General features: G+C 41.1%; 1 protein-coding gene across 2 annotated transcripts in view; it reads left to right on the top strand.

The window, feature by feature from the left end:
• Positions 1–18,117, top strand: part of ITPR2 (inositol 1,4,5-trisphosphate receptor type 2) — a 536,947-nt gene that overhangs the window by 217,354 nt on the left and 301,476 nt on the right. For both annotated transcript variants that reach the window (XM_051850872.2, XM_051850873.2), the window contains 3 exons: positions 454–511; positions 2,836–3,001; positions 3,993–4,166. In XM_051850872.2, the coding sequence (XP_051706832.1) occupies positions 454–511; positions 2,836–3,001; positions 3,993–4,166 (398 nt within the window). The remainder of the gene's footprint in view (positions 1–453; positions 512–2,835; positions 3,002–3,992; positions 4,167–18,117) is intronic.

Below are 18,117 nucleotides of genomic sequence, written 5' to 3'. Positions count from 1 at the left end.
CGAAAGGAATGCACTTGTACAAGTAGTCAGCTCCGGAAAACTGACTGTGTTATCTGCAAATACCACTTAGTAACAAGGCTTATTGTCTATGTATTTTGATTCTTAAAAAGAATCCTTTCATGACATCATTTAAGTTATAAATATGACATATGATAAATATCTGCAAATTCACCTAGATAAGAAGTGTCTACAACTGGTGCTTTCTAACCCTTTAAATGTATCTTTGACTATGGCAATACGTTAGAGTGAAATAATTTACATTAAAAGTGTAAACGTCAATTTAAAGTATTGATGTCTATATGCAACTGCACTGTATTTTTTAACTGCTGAGTGCCTTCGGGTGGCATACAGAATGAAGACAGAGCGTCTTTCTGGTAAGCTGCTGTTCATCTGCCTGTCGTGACTCCTGATTAAAACCAGAGAAGGAATGGATTTTACCACTTGTCTTTGCAGCTCTTGTTCCTGATATAGAGGAAATCGCAGCTCAGGCAGAGACCATGTTTGCTGGAAGGTACCGTAACACTGAGACATCTTTATCTTTCCTAAGAATAAGACGTGACTGAGAGTTTTATTGATACTCTGTTATTATTCACCTCCCGTATCTATCTATTTTTAGACCCTCTCTGGCTGATAACGTGATTCCTGCCAGACACTCAGCTGCTCATAAGCTCTAAAGGAGAAAGCACAGCTTTTCTTTAGGTCATGGGAAAAGAAAGGACAAGAGAGATGAGATCAGTGTATTGAGCTTTTCCCTGAATTCTTTGCCGTCTTTCCTCAAATAATGACAGCATAGGAGTGCCCTTTCACTTGCCTGGTATAAATACCGCTGTGTCTTGTCAAACGTGGCTTCCCTGAAGCTGAGATATTTGAGGCAAGAACATAATTTTTTTCATTGTTAGCATAAACTTTATATGTAAGAAATAAAGCTGTCTTCTGCCAATTGGAAATATCCTTGATTAAAGAAAATGACATGTATTTGGCATGCCTACACTCCTATGCCATTGGAAATCCTGTCATATGTTGTTGAAAGTTTTCTTTCTTTTTCAGAAATAAAACCAGTAGCAAGCAAAAAGGAAAAGTAAAATGTCTAAGCTAAAATTATGGAGTTTCTATGTGTTCATTTTTATGACAGACAACATGGAAACCTAAAAAAGTCAATTTTAAGCCTTTTGTAAGATTTTTTTTTTTTTTACTTATTTGAAAGAGTGACAGAGAGAGTGAGAGAGACAGAGACATAGAGGCAGTGAGAGAAAGAGAGAGATTGAGAGAGAGAGGGAGAGAGCGATCTTCCATCTGCTGGTTCATTCCCCAAAAGGCCATAATGGCTGGGGCTGGGTCAGATGGAAGCCAGCAACTAGGAACTCCACCCAGTCTCCCAAGCCAGTGGTAAGGACCCAAGCAGTTCGGCTGTCTTCCAGTGCCTTCTCAGTCATGGTAGCAGGGGGTTGGCTCTGCGATAGAGCAGCCAGGGCTTGAATCCCTAATCTGGGATGTTGGTGTTACAGCTGGCTGCTTAGCCTGCCACACCACATTGCCAGCCCCAGTATTAAGCTTTGCTGTTGTTTTTATTAGAAAGACAAAGAGTAAAAGGTAGGGAAGCCACAAAGGGTCTGTGTCTCTAGTTAGCATTCATTCAATATAGTTTTGTTTTTGTATTGTAGGACCAGGTTTTGATGTTGTTTTCCAACTGAAAGATTTCATTGCTCCCAAGATGAGGGCATGGACCAGCGTATGGTTTCTCCTTATATACAGTGAAACTCTAAGGACATTTCAGTTACCGTATCAGGGTGATCCCATAAAATTATAATGGAATTAGTGATGTTGCTCTCATCATAACATCATAGCACAGTGCATGCTGTTATAAATACACCAGTTGCACCCCAGTCATATAAAAGCATAGCCACACCATTATGTACAATGCATGTTACTTGGTAATGACAGCAAACAACTGTGTTGCCAGGTTATGTATTTATTTTACTTTTTACCGTTATTTTCGAGTGCACTCCTTCTGCTGATCTATAAAAAAGTTTACCAACAAGCAATATGTGTGTCACACAGGCACCGGCCTCACACACCTCATGTTTACCATGTCTCTTGCTCCTATCACTTACTCTCTTGCTCGATGTGATTTCCTTTTACAGTGTTTATCATGGCCCCGTGAGCAATAGGAAATAGCATGTCCACATACATACCATCTCTCCTTGGTGTGCAGTGGGCTGTACCATCTAGGTATGTGTAGTTACACTCCATGATGTTTGCACAGTGACAAGATTGCCCAGCGACGTGTCTGTCAGCTTGTAGATGGACCTTGTGTGCAGGTGCAGTCTTCAGGATGTTACAGTGCTGAACATGCGGAGTTCCTGTGACGTTGTTCACACATGTGTGCACTGCCCATCCCCCCATCCCCGGCCCCTTGCCACCTGTCATGCAGGGGTCTGCAAACATCTGGGGAAGAAGCAGTCATTGGTGGACATGTGGCCTGGCATGTCTCCTCAAGAAATGCTCTGGATTGATGGCGCAGGTCTGTCTGCTGTCTACGCCTAAGTTTGGGAACTCTCTCAGTCTTGGCGGAGCTAGGACATTCGGGTCACTCTGGCTTCTGCTGGCAAACCCAAGTTTTACTTTGTTATTATTTCCTTATCAGCTATATGAGGAGGTGAAAAAAAGGAAATATCTCTTCATTTCCACCTCCTAATTTGGCAAAACCCTTGATATAACTCTGTGATTGTGGACACAGTTTTGATTACTTAAGAGTAGATGTGACAAAAACATAAGAGATTTTAGAATTCTTTTTGCTTTTAGTTTACTGAATTATTTTTCTTTTTGGTTTTATAGAAAGGAGAAGAATCCCGTTCAGCTTGATGATGAGGGAGGGAGGACGTTCCTCCGGGTCCTCATTCACCTGATCATGCACGAGTACCCGCCCTTGCTGTCCGGAGCCCTGCAGCTGCTGTTCAAGCACTTCAGCCAGAGAGCCGAGGTTTTACAGGCCTTCAGACAGGTGCGCCACAGCGGAAGCTCTGCGAGTGCCCCCGCCACCCGCCGGCCTGCCTACTCGCAGAGCGGCTCAGCGGCGTGCCTGTTCCTGCGGATTCTTTGTGTTGGCCTTGTCCACACCACCTGTGTTAGAATTCCCCACAGCTGATTTTCAGTTACTATCTTCAGCATAAGCGACAAGCACTAGGATTTAGGGAGGCACTAAGGGATAGGGATAACACTTAGAATGTTGTTGTCACTGCTGTTACTTTGCCCCTGAATTTAACTGATAGACTTGGGTAAGGTCAAGGAGTAGTCCTGACTGAGGAATGCCTGTGTCTACCAGGAGCTGTTGTGGGCCTCATCTTGTCTCTGTGGCATTTGAGTAAGACATCTGCTGAGATTACTAATTAGAAATACTGAAATTCTTAATGGATGACTTCTTGACCTTGATTTTATTTAATAGGACTTGATATTTACAGGAAAATGTTGAAGAATAAGAAATAACTTAAAATGAATGTTAAAGACTAATAATGTGAATACTTAAAAGAATATGAATTATATTTTTATAAATGCATATAATTTTGTGTATAAAGTATAAATTATAATAAAATAAAAATCATGTCATAAGGTTTAGGTTCTAGCTATCACTATCTTCTGCTTATTTTTATGTTTCTACCACTTTACAAACGAACAAACAGAAATAGAGATAATGTGTCAGAAGAATTGACTTAGCAGTAGAATTAGTTAGGGTATTGTTTAAATAACTTGTTAGCACTTTGAAAAGTTTTGTTAGGGCTTACTTTAAAAAAATTTTTTATAGTGTATGAATATATAGGTTAGAGTTTGTAGATACTTCCAGGTAAGTTTTCGTGGTCTATATGATCTAAAGTATTCATAAATGTTGGAGAAATTGAACTAGGACATCAACATGTTTCAAGACTTGTGGTTTTAGACATAGGGAATTAGGAATAAAGAAAGTGCTATTAATAGAGTTGAAACTCTGCTGTTTCCAGGTGCAACTACTGGTGTCCAATCAAGATGTGGATAACTACAAGCAAATCAAGGCAGATCTGGACCAGCTGCGGCTGACCGTGGAGAAGTCTGAGCTGTGGGTAGAGAAGAGCAGCAGCTACGAGAGTGGGGAAGCCGGCGAGAGCCAAGTGAAAGGCGGTGAAGAGCCGATGGAGGTTGGTGTCAGAGGGCTGCTTGTAAATAATCCGGATGATGTCTTAAGTTGGATATGCGCTCATATGCTCTACAGTCACAATTGTTGATAAAGGAAAAATCTGTTCCTGGCAACAGAACGAAGAGTTTTACATTTGCCAAGTCGATGAACTCCACAGATCTGCACATTGGTCAATTCTTAGCAGTTGCTACTACTTCTTACTTTATCTTCCTAGTATTTTACTCTTCCTTGTTTCTGTAAATCCTGTCATTCAGGAATCGAGACAACAGGAGGGAATGGAAAGGGGAGAAAAGGAATGAACCCTAAGACCCATGGAAGGAGATGAATTTTGGTTGTCACCTCTCATTGGGGCTGTGGATTGCTATTTCTTTCACTGTGGCACAGCCTTATTTACGTATTAAAAACATCTAGGGGAAGGTCAACATGACTTTATTGCCAACATCTCTGATCTACAGAGATGTGGTGAGGGGGTGATCTTCAGGCTTTTGTTGTGGATTTTAGTTTTCAGTGGGTTAATTAGTTGCTATTTTCACATTTCACTAAGTACATAGGTCCATTTTTTTTCTTTTAAAATAGTGTTTTAGTGGTAATGCTTAGATAAAAAGCAGACCCGAACCAGCATCGTGATTGATAATGCATAAAGCTTCTTAAATGGCTAATCTGCAGGATTATAAACTTTTCAGATGGATTTACCTGTCCAGTTTTTGTGTGTGCTGGAGTACCCAAAAGATTCTGGAGTAAAGAGTGATGGCACAGCAGGAGGTACTTAGAGCAATCGAAATGCTACAGAATTTCAGAGGGAAGTTGAATTCATAGGCTGTCATTCCTGCTCAGGAGTAGCTTCCACTTACTGGCACCGAATTTTTGATTTTATCTTTTAGGACCTTTTCCTGTGGTTCCATAATGGATCAGTAAGGTGTTGAATTTCTGCTCCGTGGAAATTTGTGTTATGACCAGATTTTCAGGGGGAATGGAGCTCTTGCACAGTGTATTTAAGAAATAAAAGTTAACACAGGCTTGGAACTTGCTGTCCACACCATGCCGCGTAGCAGACATTTTCATCTGCAGCACCTCTTTGCAGTTAGAGTAAACTCTGGAGATCCTTACAGACGTCACATCTCTAAGGAGGCACGCACTGAAGAAGCTCGGAGAAGCCCAGGGCTTCCTCAGTGCCTCTCAGCTCCATGCGCTCACCGGAGCTGTGAACCAGGGTCTCCGTGATAAGCTGTGGGTGCTTCAGTGTGAGATTGCATTTTCTGATACCATATTGAGTGACATTGAGGGATATAGTGTGCTTTTGCAAGTTGGGACACCTTTCTTTGAAAATGCATATATTACACATGTTCTAGAGAATAAATACAGTGTTACTTCTCCTTTCAAAAAGGTTTATTCTTCAAAGAACAAAAAAAACAAAGGAACAGCTTTATGTGTTTAGAAAATACATTATTCTTTTTGCAAGAGTTTGAAAACAAAAACAACCAAGCCTGTCCTGTGAGGGTAGGGGAGATGTCCCATGCAGGATGTTAATCTCAGTGTGTATCCAGGGATGGGAGGGGCCGGAGCCTCCCTTGCAGTGTGTGTCCCTGGAACCCTCCTAGCAGTTTAATGGACAGTTCAGCATGTGTGAGAAAGAGGATCAGCACGTGGTTTGACTGAGGATATCCTAAAGATAAAACTATATCACATGTGGCTTATATTCTGTTTTTCTCGGGATTTCAGATGGGTTACAGGCCAAGCAAGCTGCTGTTTTATTTGCTGAACTCAGGATTTATCAGTTCAGGAAATGGTTGTAATTTTAGGTGCTTCAGGAAGGAAGTGATTTGATATAGGAAATTACAGTTTTGGAAAGTCAGGGGGAGTATGGTTTGAAGGCTGTCACTGGATGGCTGATTTCTATGATTATAGCCAAAATTCAGAGGTCAACACTTGGTGTTGGCTATTGCCACCTGTAGTGCAGCCACCCCCACTCACGTGTAACAAGATGATGCAACAGGGAGCGCACGCTCCTGTCTCCTGGGACTTTCTTTTTGGACCTCACGGTTCTTGGAAGGTGCCCTTTACTTCCCTTGCAGCTTCCCGGTTCCACACGCTCGTCCTGCTGGCAGAAGCTGAGCTGAGTTTAGCACTTCACCCACAGCTCTCTGATACAGGGGCCCTGAAGGGTGGGAATGGACACCAATGTCAGTTACTACTGCCGAGATGACAACACTGGGTTGTTAACAGCAGGGTTTTAGAATCAGGCACCCCAGAATCTGCCACTTTGTATGTATGTGTGTGATTTTGAATAACTTGTTTTCATTCTTTTAAGTTTTATTTTTTATAACCTATCAAATGGGCACAGTAACAGTACTCATAGAGTTACTGTAAGCATTAAATGAGCAAACCATGTTCATGTGGTAAGCATGTCGGTGAATGAAGCCTTAGTGGGGAAATATAAACAGTAAAAAATATGACAAACAAGAGGACTTATTATTTACCAACAAGTCCAAAAGTAAGGCTTCAGGTCCCTTTAATTCGTTGCCTGAATGTTGTCTTCAGGGACCCATGGATTTGGTTCTCAGCATGTTCTTTGTTATGGTTGCATCCCAGAATCCTAGGTATCGCGTCTGTGCACAACAGCAGGAAGGAATATCAGTGCCTTTCTGGGTTTCCTGCTCAGACGGGTGGAATCCTTTTTCCAGGCATCCTTCAGTAGACCCTTCCTCATGGCTCATTGGCCAAAAAAGGGTCGCATGTTTACCTCTAACCCGTGGATAAGCAGATTAGCTTAGGTGAAATGAATGATGTCCCTCAAGCTGGGACCCCTCGCTTGAGTTGCAGGGAGAAAGGAAATGTGGCTGAATAAAATTAGAGTCTGCTGGCTGGGGACAGTGAGGAGGGATGTTGGTTAGCAGGCAACTGTCAGAGTTACTTTCTACTTACTGCTTGGTATAATTCTCATTTGTTTTTATGTACAACATGCTGTTTTTATGTACAACTATGGTGGATGGACAGTTGTGAACTCTTAGAGTAAAGAGACACTTCTGGGGTAGTCATGTCCGGTTCCTTATGTGATATTTGTATTCTCTCTCTGCATATCTAAATGTGATGTTTCTAGAAACAAAACAACTATCTACAATGGGTAATTCAATTCCACATGTGATACTGAATGCTATTGAAATTAATGTATTGCTTAAGAAAAAGAATAGTACCCCTAAGCAGTTCCTGTCACCTGTACCCTGTATCCCAGAGGAAGCCGTTATCCTGAGTTTTTTTCAGTCATTTCCTGGGGTAATGATTTTCCCACATGCATCTCCATCTCTAAAACATCGGAAATGCATGAAAAGGTATTTCGTTTAGTCTGTTTTGGAAATGTTTTTGTCATCTCTCCTTCATGTATAGCTACAACATACTCTCTCTGATCCGTAGTATTTTATCTATGTGCATGTTTATCCAGTTAACTGTTCATGGAGTTTTGGGTTTATCCAGTGTTGATGTTTTAAAAGACAATTGGCTCTAAAAGCGTGTGTTTGTGAAAACTCTACTGTTTCCTGGTGTCTGTGTCCAAGATAGTCTTCAGGATGTATACCTAGGTGTGAAACATGGTGTTCAACTTGACCAGATATCACCACTTGTTTTCCAAACAGAGTTACTCCCTCCACCAGTATGTGACAGTTCCCATAGTTCCCCATCTTCATGGCTGTTGGTTTTGTCACTTTTCCACTTTTTGGTAATTAGATGTGTTGAACATATTATTTTCATTTTTCTAGGTTACTTTGAGGTTGAGCCTTTTTCTATGTTTGTCTGCCATTTTACTTTCTCTTCCAGTTTACATAAAGCTAGGGCCAACCAATAAGGTTAAAAACTTTTTTGAAATCAGGCCATGATGATGCAAAGCGGTGTCTCCAAAAAGTCCATGGAAAAAGTATACTGTGAGAAAACTATACATGGATTTCAAATATTTTTGTACCAAAATAAACTTGTCTTTTAATTCTAGTTTCTGTGAATTTTTTGAAGTACCTTCATATAAATTTAAACATGGACACAATCTTTACATCTGTTATTTCTTTCTTCTTGCTTTATTGTGTCTTGGGGACTTTCCAGTGCAGTGTTAAATAGAAGCGGTGATAACTGGCATCCTTGTCTTGTTTCTGATTTTAAAGGGGATGTTTTTAGTATTTCATTATGAAACCTAATGTTTACTGTACATTTTTGGTATTTGCTTTAATCCAGGAGGAAAGTTATTTCTTTCCTTACTTTGTGAGTTCTTTTTAAAAACACAGATGGCCCTTGACTTTAATTGAATGTAATTCATGCTTCTGTTGAGATTATTATTTTTGGTTTAATCTGTTCACCTAATTTCATAAACCTTAAATAGAACTCCTACTATAGTAGCCCTGCATTACGAAACTAAAATATTTTGATTTTGTTTTCAACATTGCTACATTCAGTTTGTTAATATATAGTGTAGGATTTTATATCTGTATTGTTGCAGAGATTGACCTCTGCTTTTCCTTTCCTGTATTGTCCCTGGCAAGTGTTCATATCGTGGTCAGACCAGTCCCATAAAAAGAATTGCAGAATATTACCTCTCCTGGGTGTGAGATTGTGATGCGCTGGTCTATGACTGTTGAGTGAAAGTTGTCTGAAAAGCTCCTGACTTGATTTTTTATGCGGTTATAAATTCATTCAGATTTTCTATTTTGAGTCAATTTGTTATGTAGTTTTCTAACCGTATATTTAAGTCTTTAAATATATGGGCACAAATTTGTCATCTTTCACTGTCATTTTAATTTCTGCTGTGTCTGTAGCTTCACACCCTTTTTCATTCTTGGTTTGTTTACTGTTTCTCCCTTTTTTTTCTCTCTAGTTCAATCTTGCTAGAGTGTCACCTGTTTTATTTATCTTTTAAAGAGAACCTAGTTTTGACTTTGTTGAAATTCTGGATTTGCTTACGATTTTATTATATTTATTCTGTTTTCTCATATTTTATGTTGGCAGACTTAAAAATTTAATGGTATAATTTCTTTCTAAGAAGCTGTATTCCACAATTTTTGACAAGTAATATTTTTTATTATTGTTCAATATTAGGTGCTTTGAAATTTAACATTGTGATTCATTATTTGGTTCAGAATTTCTTGGAAGTGAGTTTTTAAATTTCCAAATAGGTAGGCAATTAACTTAATTAACTTATGGCAAGAGAATGTGGGTATGATGATATCATTTCTCTAAAATTTGTTGAGACTTAATTTTTTGGGTTTTCTAAAGGTTCCAGGTAGTATTTTATTTTTTAATTTTTAAAAAAGATTTATTTTTATTTATTTATTTTAAAGGCAGAGTTACAGAGAGGCAGAGACAGGGAGAGAGTGAGAGAGCAAGAGAGAGAGAGAGACAAAGAGAGAGGAAGGTCTTCCATCTGCTGGTTCACTCCCCAGGTGGCCTCAGTGGCCGGGGCTGTGCTGATTCGAAGCCAGGAGCCAGGAGCTTCTTCTAGGTCTCCTACATGGGTGTAGGGGCCCAACGACTTGGGACATCTTCCACTGATTTCTCAGGCCTTAGCAGAGAGCTGGATGGGAAGTGGAACAGCTGGGACTCAAACTGTTGCCTATCTGGGATGCCAGTGCTGTAGGCAGCAGCTTTACCTGCTATGCCACAGCGCCAGCCCCCTCCATGTAATATTTTAAAATACTTTGTTTTATTTATTTGAAAGGCAGAGAAAGACTGAGCGCCCATTTTCCGATTCATTCTCCAAATGCCTACTACTGCCTGGCATTGACCAAGTTGAAGCTGTGAGCACACAACTGAGTCTGCATCTCCCATGTGGGAAGGGCAGGGACCCAACTACTTACACATTGCTTCCCAGGGTGTCCATTAGCATGACACTGGCATCAGGAGTGGAGCCAGATGTGAACTCACTTTGATAGGGATGTGAGCCTCCCTAGTGGCTTCCTAACTACTATGCCCAATGCCCAGTCCCCTGTATAGTCTTGAGAAGAGTGTGAATGAATGATGGGTTCTTTATACGTGGCTAGTAAACCAAGCTTATTAGTTGGGTTTAAATATTTATGTTTTCTTGGTGTCAATAGATAAGGAAAATTTGTTGACATTTCTACTAGAGTGACGAGTTTACTGTTTGTCCTCTGTGGTTCTACTAATTCTTTCTTTATACATTTTAAGGTGCTTTCGTTAGGTGCCTATGCATTCGGTGTTACTATTTTTACCATAGTACAGGAGCTTTTATCATTGAGAGACATTTTTTCTTATTCCTTGTGATATTTACTCCGTGTCTCTTGGCCACCATGATTGCTCTTGAAAAACTTGCTGTCTGTTGGGTAGTTGTTCAATAGTTTTGAAACCTCAGTAAGTTGTGTCCTAAGCATTGTTAGTGCACATATATTTATTTTCTGTACCTGTGACTTTGTGCTCTGTGTTTAGTAACTGCATTCAGTTCATCTGTCTTTTTTAGTTATGCCTCATTGGCAGTTTACCGACCCATTTTTGAAGTTAATTTATTTGAACAACAGAATGACACAGAAAGGCAGAAACAGAGAGAAAGAGAACTTCTAATGGTTGATTCAAACCCCAAATAGCCTTGACAGTCAGGGCTGGGTCAGACTTAAGTCAGGAGCCAAGAACTACATCCACTTCCCCCATATCGGTGTAGGAGTTCAAGAATTTGGGCCATCATCTGCTGCTTTCCCTGGCACATTAGCAGGGAGCTGTATCAGAAGCAGAGCCTCTGGGACTGGAACCAGTGCTCATATGGATACTAGTATTACAGGTCACAGCTTAATGTCACAATGCTGATCCTGAATTTTTATCTTGAGCCATTTTAGTTTTCCATGCATGAATTTGACCAAATATAGTTGGTCATTTTTGATCACTTTTTTTGCTTTTTCATTTTTGTGATCCCATAAGACTCTTTTATAGCCTGTATATAGAATATCCAGGATCTGAACTCTTGTCTCATTTCATTATGTCTTTAGTTTTCTTTGATCCTGAGCTTACCATTTATTTATTTATTTCCTTAATAGACACAGAGAGGGGAATGAGTGAGTGCCTATTTGTTGGTCCACTCCCTAAATGCCCTTGACAGCCAGGGCTGGGCCAGGGCTGGAACCAGGAGCTAGGAAGTCATCAAGGTCTCCAAAGTGAGTGCTAGGAACTCAGTTCCTTGAGCCATGGCTGCTTCCTCACTGGGTCTGCATTGGTGGGGAGCTGACTTCAGGAGTCAGAGCTGGGAACTGAGTCCAGGTGCTGCCTGTTCACTTTTGAAAAAACAGACGTCATTTTTTAAAAACAGTTTTAGTGTTAGAAGAAGGTTGCCAGAGAGTACAGAGAGATCCAGTATTTTCTCTCTTCTATCTTCTCATTTCCCCTATTATCATCATCTAGGGTTAGTGTGGGACACTTGTAATAATCACTGAGTCAGTATTCATATACTGTTATGGACTAATGTCCATGGTTTACATTAAGGTTCACTGTCCAGTTTTGTGGGTTTTGGTGGATGGATAATGCCATGTATCCACTGTTATAGTACCACACTGAATTCACCTAGATACCCTCCCTGTAATACCTGCTCACTTCTCTCTCCTGAACCTTGGAGCTCCCCCCGCCCACTTTGCTCTCTGTGTAGAACAGTTTTTCTTTTCTTTTAATTTTAAATCAATTTTTAACATTCAATGTAATTTGTAGATAAAATTCTTTTATTTTTCTCAAGAAACCTTTTATTTAAAGAATGCAAACTTCATGTATTTCATAATTACAACTTTAGGGACCTGGCGATTCTTCCCACCATGCCTGCCCTCCCACCCACACTCCCACCCCTCTTCCTCCTCCCTCTCTTATTCCCACTCTTATTTTTCACTAAGATCTATTTTCAGTTAACTTCATACACATACGATTAACTCTGTTAAGAGTTCAATAAATAGTATGAAAAAAATGTTTCTCAACAGTCAAAGTCATTGCTTCTCAAAGTGTCAATTTCACTACTGCAGATTGCCTTTTAGGTGCTCTATTAGTTATCACAAGTCGGGGAGAACATATGGTATTTGTCCCTTTGGGACTGGCTTATTATACTAAGTATGATGTTTTTATGTTTCATCTATTTTGTTACAAATGATTGGATTTTGGTGGTTTTTTTATTGCTGTGTAGTATTCCATGGGATACATATCCCATAATTTCTTTATCCAGTCTTCAGTTGATGGGTATTTGGGTTGATTCCAAGTTTTAACTATTGTGAATTGAGCTGCAATAAACATGGGAAGACAGGTAACTCTTTCGTATGTTGATTTCATTTCTATTGGGTAAATTCCCAGGAATGGGATGGCTGTGTCATATGGTACCTCATATTTCTGAGGTATCACCATACTGTCTTCCACAATAGCTGTACCAGTTTACATTCCCACCAACAGCGGATTAGGGTACCTTTCTCCCCACATCCTCTCCAGCATCTGTTGTTTGTTGATTTCTCTTTGAAAGCCATTGTAAGAGTGGTGAGGTAAAACCTCATTGTGGTTTTGACTTGCATTTCCCTGCTGACTAATGAACCTGAGCATTTTTTCATGTGTTTCTTGGCCATTTGGATTTCCTCTTTTGAAAAATGCCTGTTTAAGTCCTTTGCCCATTTTGTTTTGTTGTTGTTGAGTTTCTTGATCTCTTTATGTATTCTGGTTATTAATCCTTTATCAGTTGTATAGTTTGCAAATAATTTCTCCCATTCTTGTAGAACACATGTCGTTCACAGCATGCAGAATCTAATTACTTTTTCAGACTGGCTTCTTCCACTTTGGCAGGATGTATTTAGGGTTCTTTCATGTCCTTTTGTAATTGATAGCTCATTTCTTTTTATTGCTGACTAAAGCCCCTAGTGAGGATGACTTACAGTTTACCTGTTAACCTGTTGAAAGGCATCTTGTTTTTTTCTGAGTTTTGCCTGTTAGGAATAAAGCTCACATGTAGGTTTTAAGCTTGTGTCTGTGATTCAGACCCTGGAGGCTGAAATAGGGGCTGTTTTCCCCCTTAGAGTAGTTGTGATTGCCTCAGCCTGTTGCCAGGGGGCGCTGTTAGACTGAGCCCATGCTGCTTCCTTCCCACACTTTGCTGTCTCAAGAGGGGAATTTTGGGTCTAGCTCCTGAACCTGACACTGACACAGACCTTTCTTAGTCTCTGGATTTCAGAGCCAGTGTTGGCATTTGCCTTCATGGAAACTTATCCTGTGGCCTTGTAGGTTGGAGTTGTGTGATCTGGTTTGAGGGTTCCCTTTTCCTTCAAGAGATGGAGAGTTTGGGTGTGTTGGATTTGTTCTTTGTTTTCTGTAAGCCCAGAAATGTACTTAGGAAAGGGTTATATCTAAGAGCCAGTTGTTTTCTAATAGGAGGGTGCCTTGCAGTTTTAAGGTAGATATTCTTTCTAAAAATTTTATTTACTTTCCTTTTATTTGTTATATGTAGAGAGATTTCACATCTACTGCTTCACTCCCCAAATGCCTGCAACAACCAGATTTGGACCAGGCTGAAACCAGGAGCCAGGAACTCCATTCTGGTCTCACAGATGGGTGACAGGGACCCAATTACTTGAGCTGTCTTCTGCTACCTTCCCGGGCAGCCATGGCAAGTGAAGGCTTAACCTGTTGTGCCACAATGCCTGCCCAAGGAGCCAGGACTGGAATCAGGCACTCCCTTCTGAGATGTGAGTGTCCTAAGAGGTGACCCAACCACTGTGCCAGATGTTAGCTGTTCTTGCAAAAGTCCTTGGGGTATGTTTACTTAGGTCTGAATGATTTGTTATCGTGAATTCATAATTTTTGGGACTTTATATGTGGACTTCCTTTGGGGCCCAAGAGTGTTAATCTGCTTCTGTCAAACACTTGGGGATACTACCTTCTGTGACTGTAGTGAACGCAATTTGGGGGGGGGGGCAGGAATTCTGCCTGGATATCTTGAGTGAAAGGAAGGCTTATTTTTGCACATAGGAACTTGAAGAGTACTTGAAAGCCCCCTTTGTGGCTTTGAGCAGGGTCGAGGCCAAGACAGGTGCCCTTTGCTCTTCCTCTTTTCCTGTTTCTCACTGTGGTGTCTCCTTTAGTTGTTCCTGGCTCTGTGCCAGGGTCTTTGGCCAGACTTTTCATGTTATTTGGAATCTTTGTGTCCTAATTGCTGTGTGTGGATGTTTGTACACATGTGTGCATGTGTGACATTAAAACTCAGTCTCTAGGTTATCAGGTGTAGCCTAAAGCCCTCAGGGCAAGCAGTAAATGCAGTTCTTGGTTATTGTTCTGAAATTTGTATGTATTATCTTGTTTTCCTGACCTCCTTACTAAAAAAGGAGCTTGAAATAGCTTACCTGTGACTTTTAGATATTGGATAATGGGAGTTTTCTGAATTCTCCCTCATCATATTCTATTTGGCATTCTTAACAACAGATAACTCTTCTATATTTGAGCCCAAGAGTCTGTCCCTCTGATTCACAAATTCTGGGTTTGAGGCTGTGCGTACCACATCTGAGCCTCCTCGTTTGATGAATTGTCACGTTTCCCCAGAGTCACATCCTTCTTGCAAACATTTTGTTTCCAGTGTAGTGTCAGTCCCTTTGCCAACATTCTCTGTTGCCTTTGCAATACTTGAGTTTTTTCGTTTCCTTTTTTAAAGTTTGATATCTAGAATCAAATCCAGTATTACACAAATAGCTCTCAGCCTCAAAAAGTGAACCTGTAAAATGAATGCTCCTAAGATGGCCTGATAACATAGCGGCTTAGACTCTGATACATGTAGTGCAAAGGGTGGTCAGCCTAGGCCTGACCACTTGGGGAAGGCTTCACAGCACGGGACTGTTCTGAGGACGAGGAGCAGTTATTTAATGTATTCAAGAATATTATCAAGAGAAGCAAAGTTCAACAAGGATAAATGAATTGTATTTGAAATGCCGGATATTGGGAACCTCTGAATGTTCTTAGGTTCAGAGGTGAGTGTAGTCTGTTGGAACATGTAGTCTGGCTGGATCCAGATGGTTCAGAATAGGAGATTCAGGTGGAGACCAGTGCAGGGCCTTTCCCAGAAGTTCAGGTGGGAAGTTAGGAAAGCATGCGCTAGGCAGTTGGCTGTAGAAATGCATGCAGGTAGACAGAACCATGAGAATGGCGCCTGTATAATGGATTAATTAAGGAAAAAAAGTGAGACGTGACAAAGTGACCATCTTACACATCACCCAAGAATCTATTTTGTGCAATGAACCGACAGCCAAAGATAATGGCAGTGTATTGTAAACAGGGTGAAATATATCACAGCATCAATGGAAACAGCCAGTAGCAGGCAGCGTGCACTCTAGCAGGCCAATGCAAATAATAATCCTTTGTTGTTTAGTAAGTCTTACAAAGGCTCTAAACACAGGGCTGTTGGCATTGTTTTAAAACAGCTGATAATGGGCTAACTTCGTGCCTGCTTAGCTATCAGAAGACCCGATAACATTAGCATGCCCTTTCATTTTGGTAATGAAAAGTTTCTCCAGCAACATAAAAGTGTTCTTGGCCCCCTCAATGGTGAGTTGTGTATATCTGTGTTAGTTTGCTTGCTACTGCTTACCCTGAATTGTCCCATTCCTGCAGTTGATCTCTTACAAAGAAAAAGGAGTGGGATGAATTTATCTAGTAAGTCCATTGTGTCCCTGGTGCCTGTGAGATTTATGATCCATTAGATATTGTATTATCTGTCTTTATTGAGGCTTTAAAAGACTGTACCATCATCTCTAAAAGCGTCAAGGGTAGAATACCATGTTGACATGGTCACAGGAGCAGTTACTCATTCAGCAAATTCAAATATACATTGACTTCCAAAGACAGGAAGGAGGGATTAACTCAGGGAACCAGTGGGTTACATCAGGGTTGTCCTGCATGTCCCCCACCTCTTTGTTAGGGCCAAGAAGCAGGTCAGGTGGGTGTCACAGAGATCCTCAGAGAAGCTCTGACTCTTACCATCCACTTGGGTGGTGGTTCATTTTTGTCCTGGTGATTTTGCTTCTGCGTTTCTGTGTCTACCTGTGAATATATTTATTTCCATCCATCTGTCTGTATAGGGTTGCCAGCCTCTTTGGAAAAAATTGACTTAGACTGTCATGGATCCAATGTCTGATATTTAAACTATCTGTCTAGTTTTTACTTGAAGGGCTAGGTTTTTCCTTTTCAGTTTTTCTAGTTGGTTCTTGTTCTCCCCATCCATTCTAAATTCTAGATTCAGACTTGCGTGCTTTTACTGCATTTGTTTTTGTTTTCCGTCTGGTGGGCATGTGGATGTGAATTAACTGAGCATTGTTCCTGCTGGAACAGGGGTAGGGTGGGATAGTACTTCCCTTCCAGGATCTGTCCACCTGCTGGGCTCCTGTGGTTTCGCTCAGCCCTCGGGAGGAGTCCCGTAGCTGAGGTCCCTGCACAGTTCCTCTAAACAGCGGGCACTGCCTGATGCTGATGCAGGTTGTGGGGACCATCAGTGAGATCACTCTTAAACCCGCCCTAAAAGAAGTAGCTATGGGATTGGCATTGGAGCTAAGATCCTGTGAGTGCCCCTTTGGCTTCTGCTTACTTCGTTTCCGGTCCGGATCTCTGCTCATGTGCCTGGGAAAGCAGTAGAAGATGGCAAAAGCGCTTGGTCCCCTGCCACCACCTAGGAGACCTGGATGGAGTTCCAGGATTCTGGCTCCTGGCTTCAGCCTGGCCCATACCTTAGCATTGTAGCATTTTAGGGAGTGAACCTGCAAACAGCAGATCTCTCTGTGTCTCTGTCTGTCTCTCTAGTAGATTTAATGAAAAGAAGAAGAAACTATGGCAGCCTTAAAGGCCGCAGTCTTGTTCTCTGGGGCAGGAGGATAGGAGGAGGAGGGGGCCCAGAAATGCTCTTCTCTTGCTAATGCTCAAGTTGTTTCCTTTCCCCAGTTAAGGCTGTCCCTACCCTGCCGAGGGCTGCCCTCTGCGCAGGATTTCCTTATGAGAGTTTATACTTAACTGAGAATGTTAAGGTTTTTTGTCTTTGTTAGCACTGATGTTCACTATAGGTGTTTTCAGACACTAGTACGCAGATCTATTTTAATTGGTTAAATACTCTGTGTTAGTTGTTGTATTGAGTTATTTATGAATTAATCCCATCTTGTATTGTGCTTTCTCTGTTCTGTTCTGTTCTTGGTACTTCCTCTCTGCCTGATAGTGTTTCTGTTACCTCTACCTCTGTTCCTCTTTAAAAACAGAACCTCTGTCCTGTTCTCTGCCTACTACATCTGATCTTTACTGCTTTGATGAAGCAAGCAATCCCCCCCGCCCCCAGCACATCTTGAAAGCAAGGTATACTTGCCCAAGTGCTGCCATTGGATTCTGTACTGTGGGGAGAGAATCCTGCATCCCCCTTATTCCTTCAACAACACTTCTGATTGAGTCACTGACTCCGAAAACAGCTGCTGGTGTAGTCTAATCTGCACTGTCTAGTGCAGAGACAGTCTCTGTGTTGGAGACAGGGTCTTGCTGTTTGCCTGACCTATGAGGGGTACCATGGTAATCTCATAAATAGTTTTTTATTTATTTGTTTTGGAAGTGCTTTCCTGAAATTTCCTGTGGGATCTGCTTTCTTGTCTCTATATTTGTCCCAGACTTTGCATATACTTATTTCTGTCACATGACATGTCCCTGTCCTTATGTCTGAGCTAAGTCCGCTGAAGGTGATGGCTGCAGGCAAGTGTCAGTCTGTGAGCCCTTCCACGGACACATCTGGAAAATCAATTGGGGTTTTACCGTAATGCTTATTGTATGCATACTCATTCTGTTTGCTTGTTCTGAAAATTCTTTTTTTAAAAAATATTTATTTATTTGAAAAGCATAATTGGAGGGAGGGTAAGAGGAAGGGAAGGAGAGAGAGAGAGAGTGAGTGAGCAAGAGCGAGCATGCTTCTATCTGCTGGTTCCCTACCAAAATGACAACGGCCATGGCTGGGCCAC

This window comes from Oryctolagus cuniculus, chromosome 9, assembly GCF_964237555.1.
Source record: "Oryctolagus cuniculus chromosome 9, mOryCun1.1, whole genome shotgun sequence".
In the NCBI taxonomy this organism is placed as follows: Eukaryota; Metazoa; Chordata; class Mammalia; order Lagomorpha; family Leporidae; genus Oryctolagus; species Oryctolagus cuniculus.
Note: the sequence above shows the minus strand (reverse complement) of the source record. Positions and strands in the feature narration are given on the sequence as shown.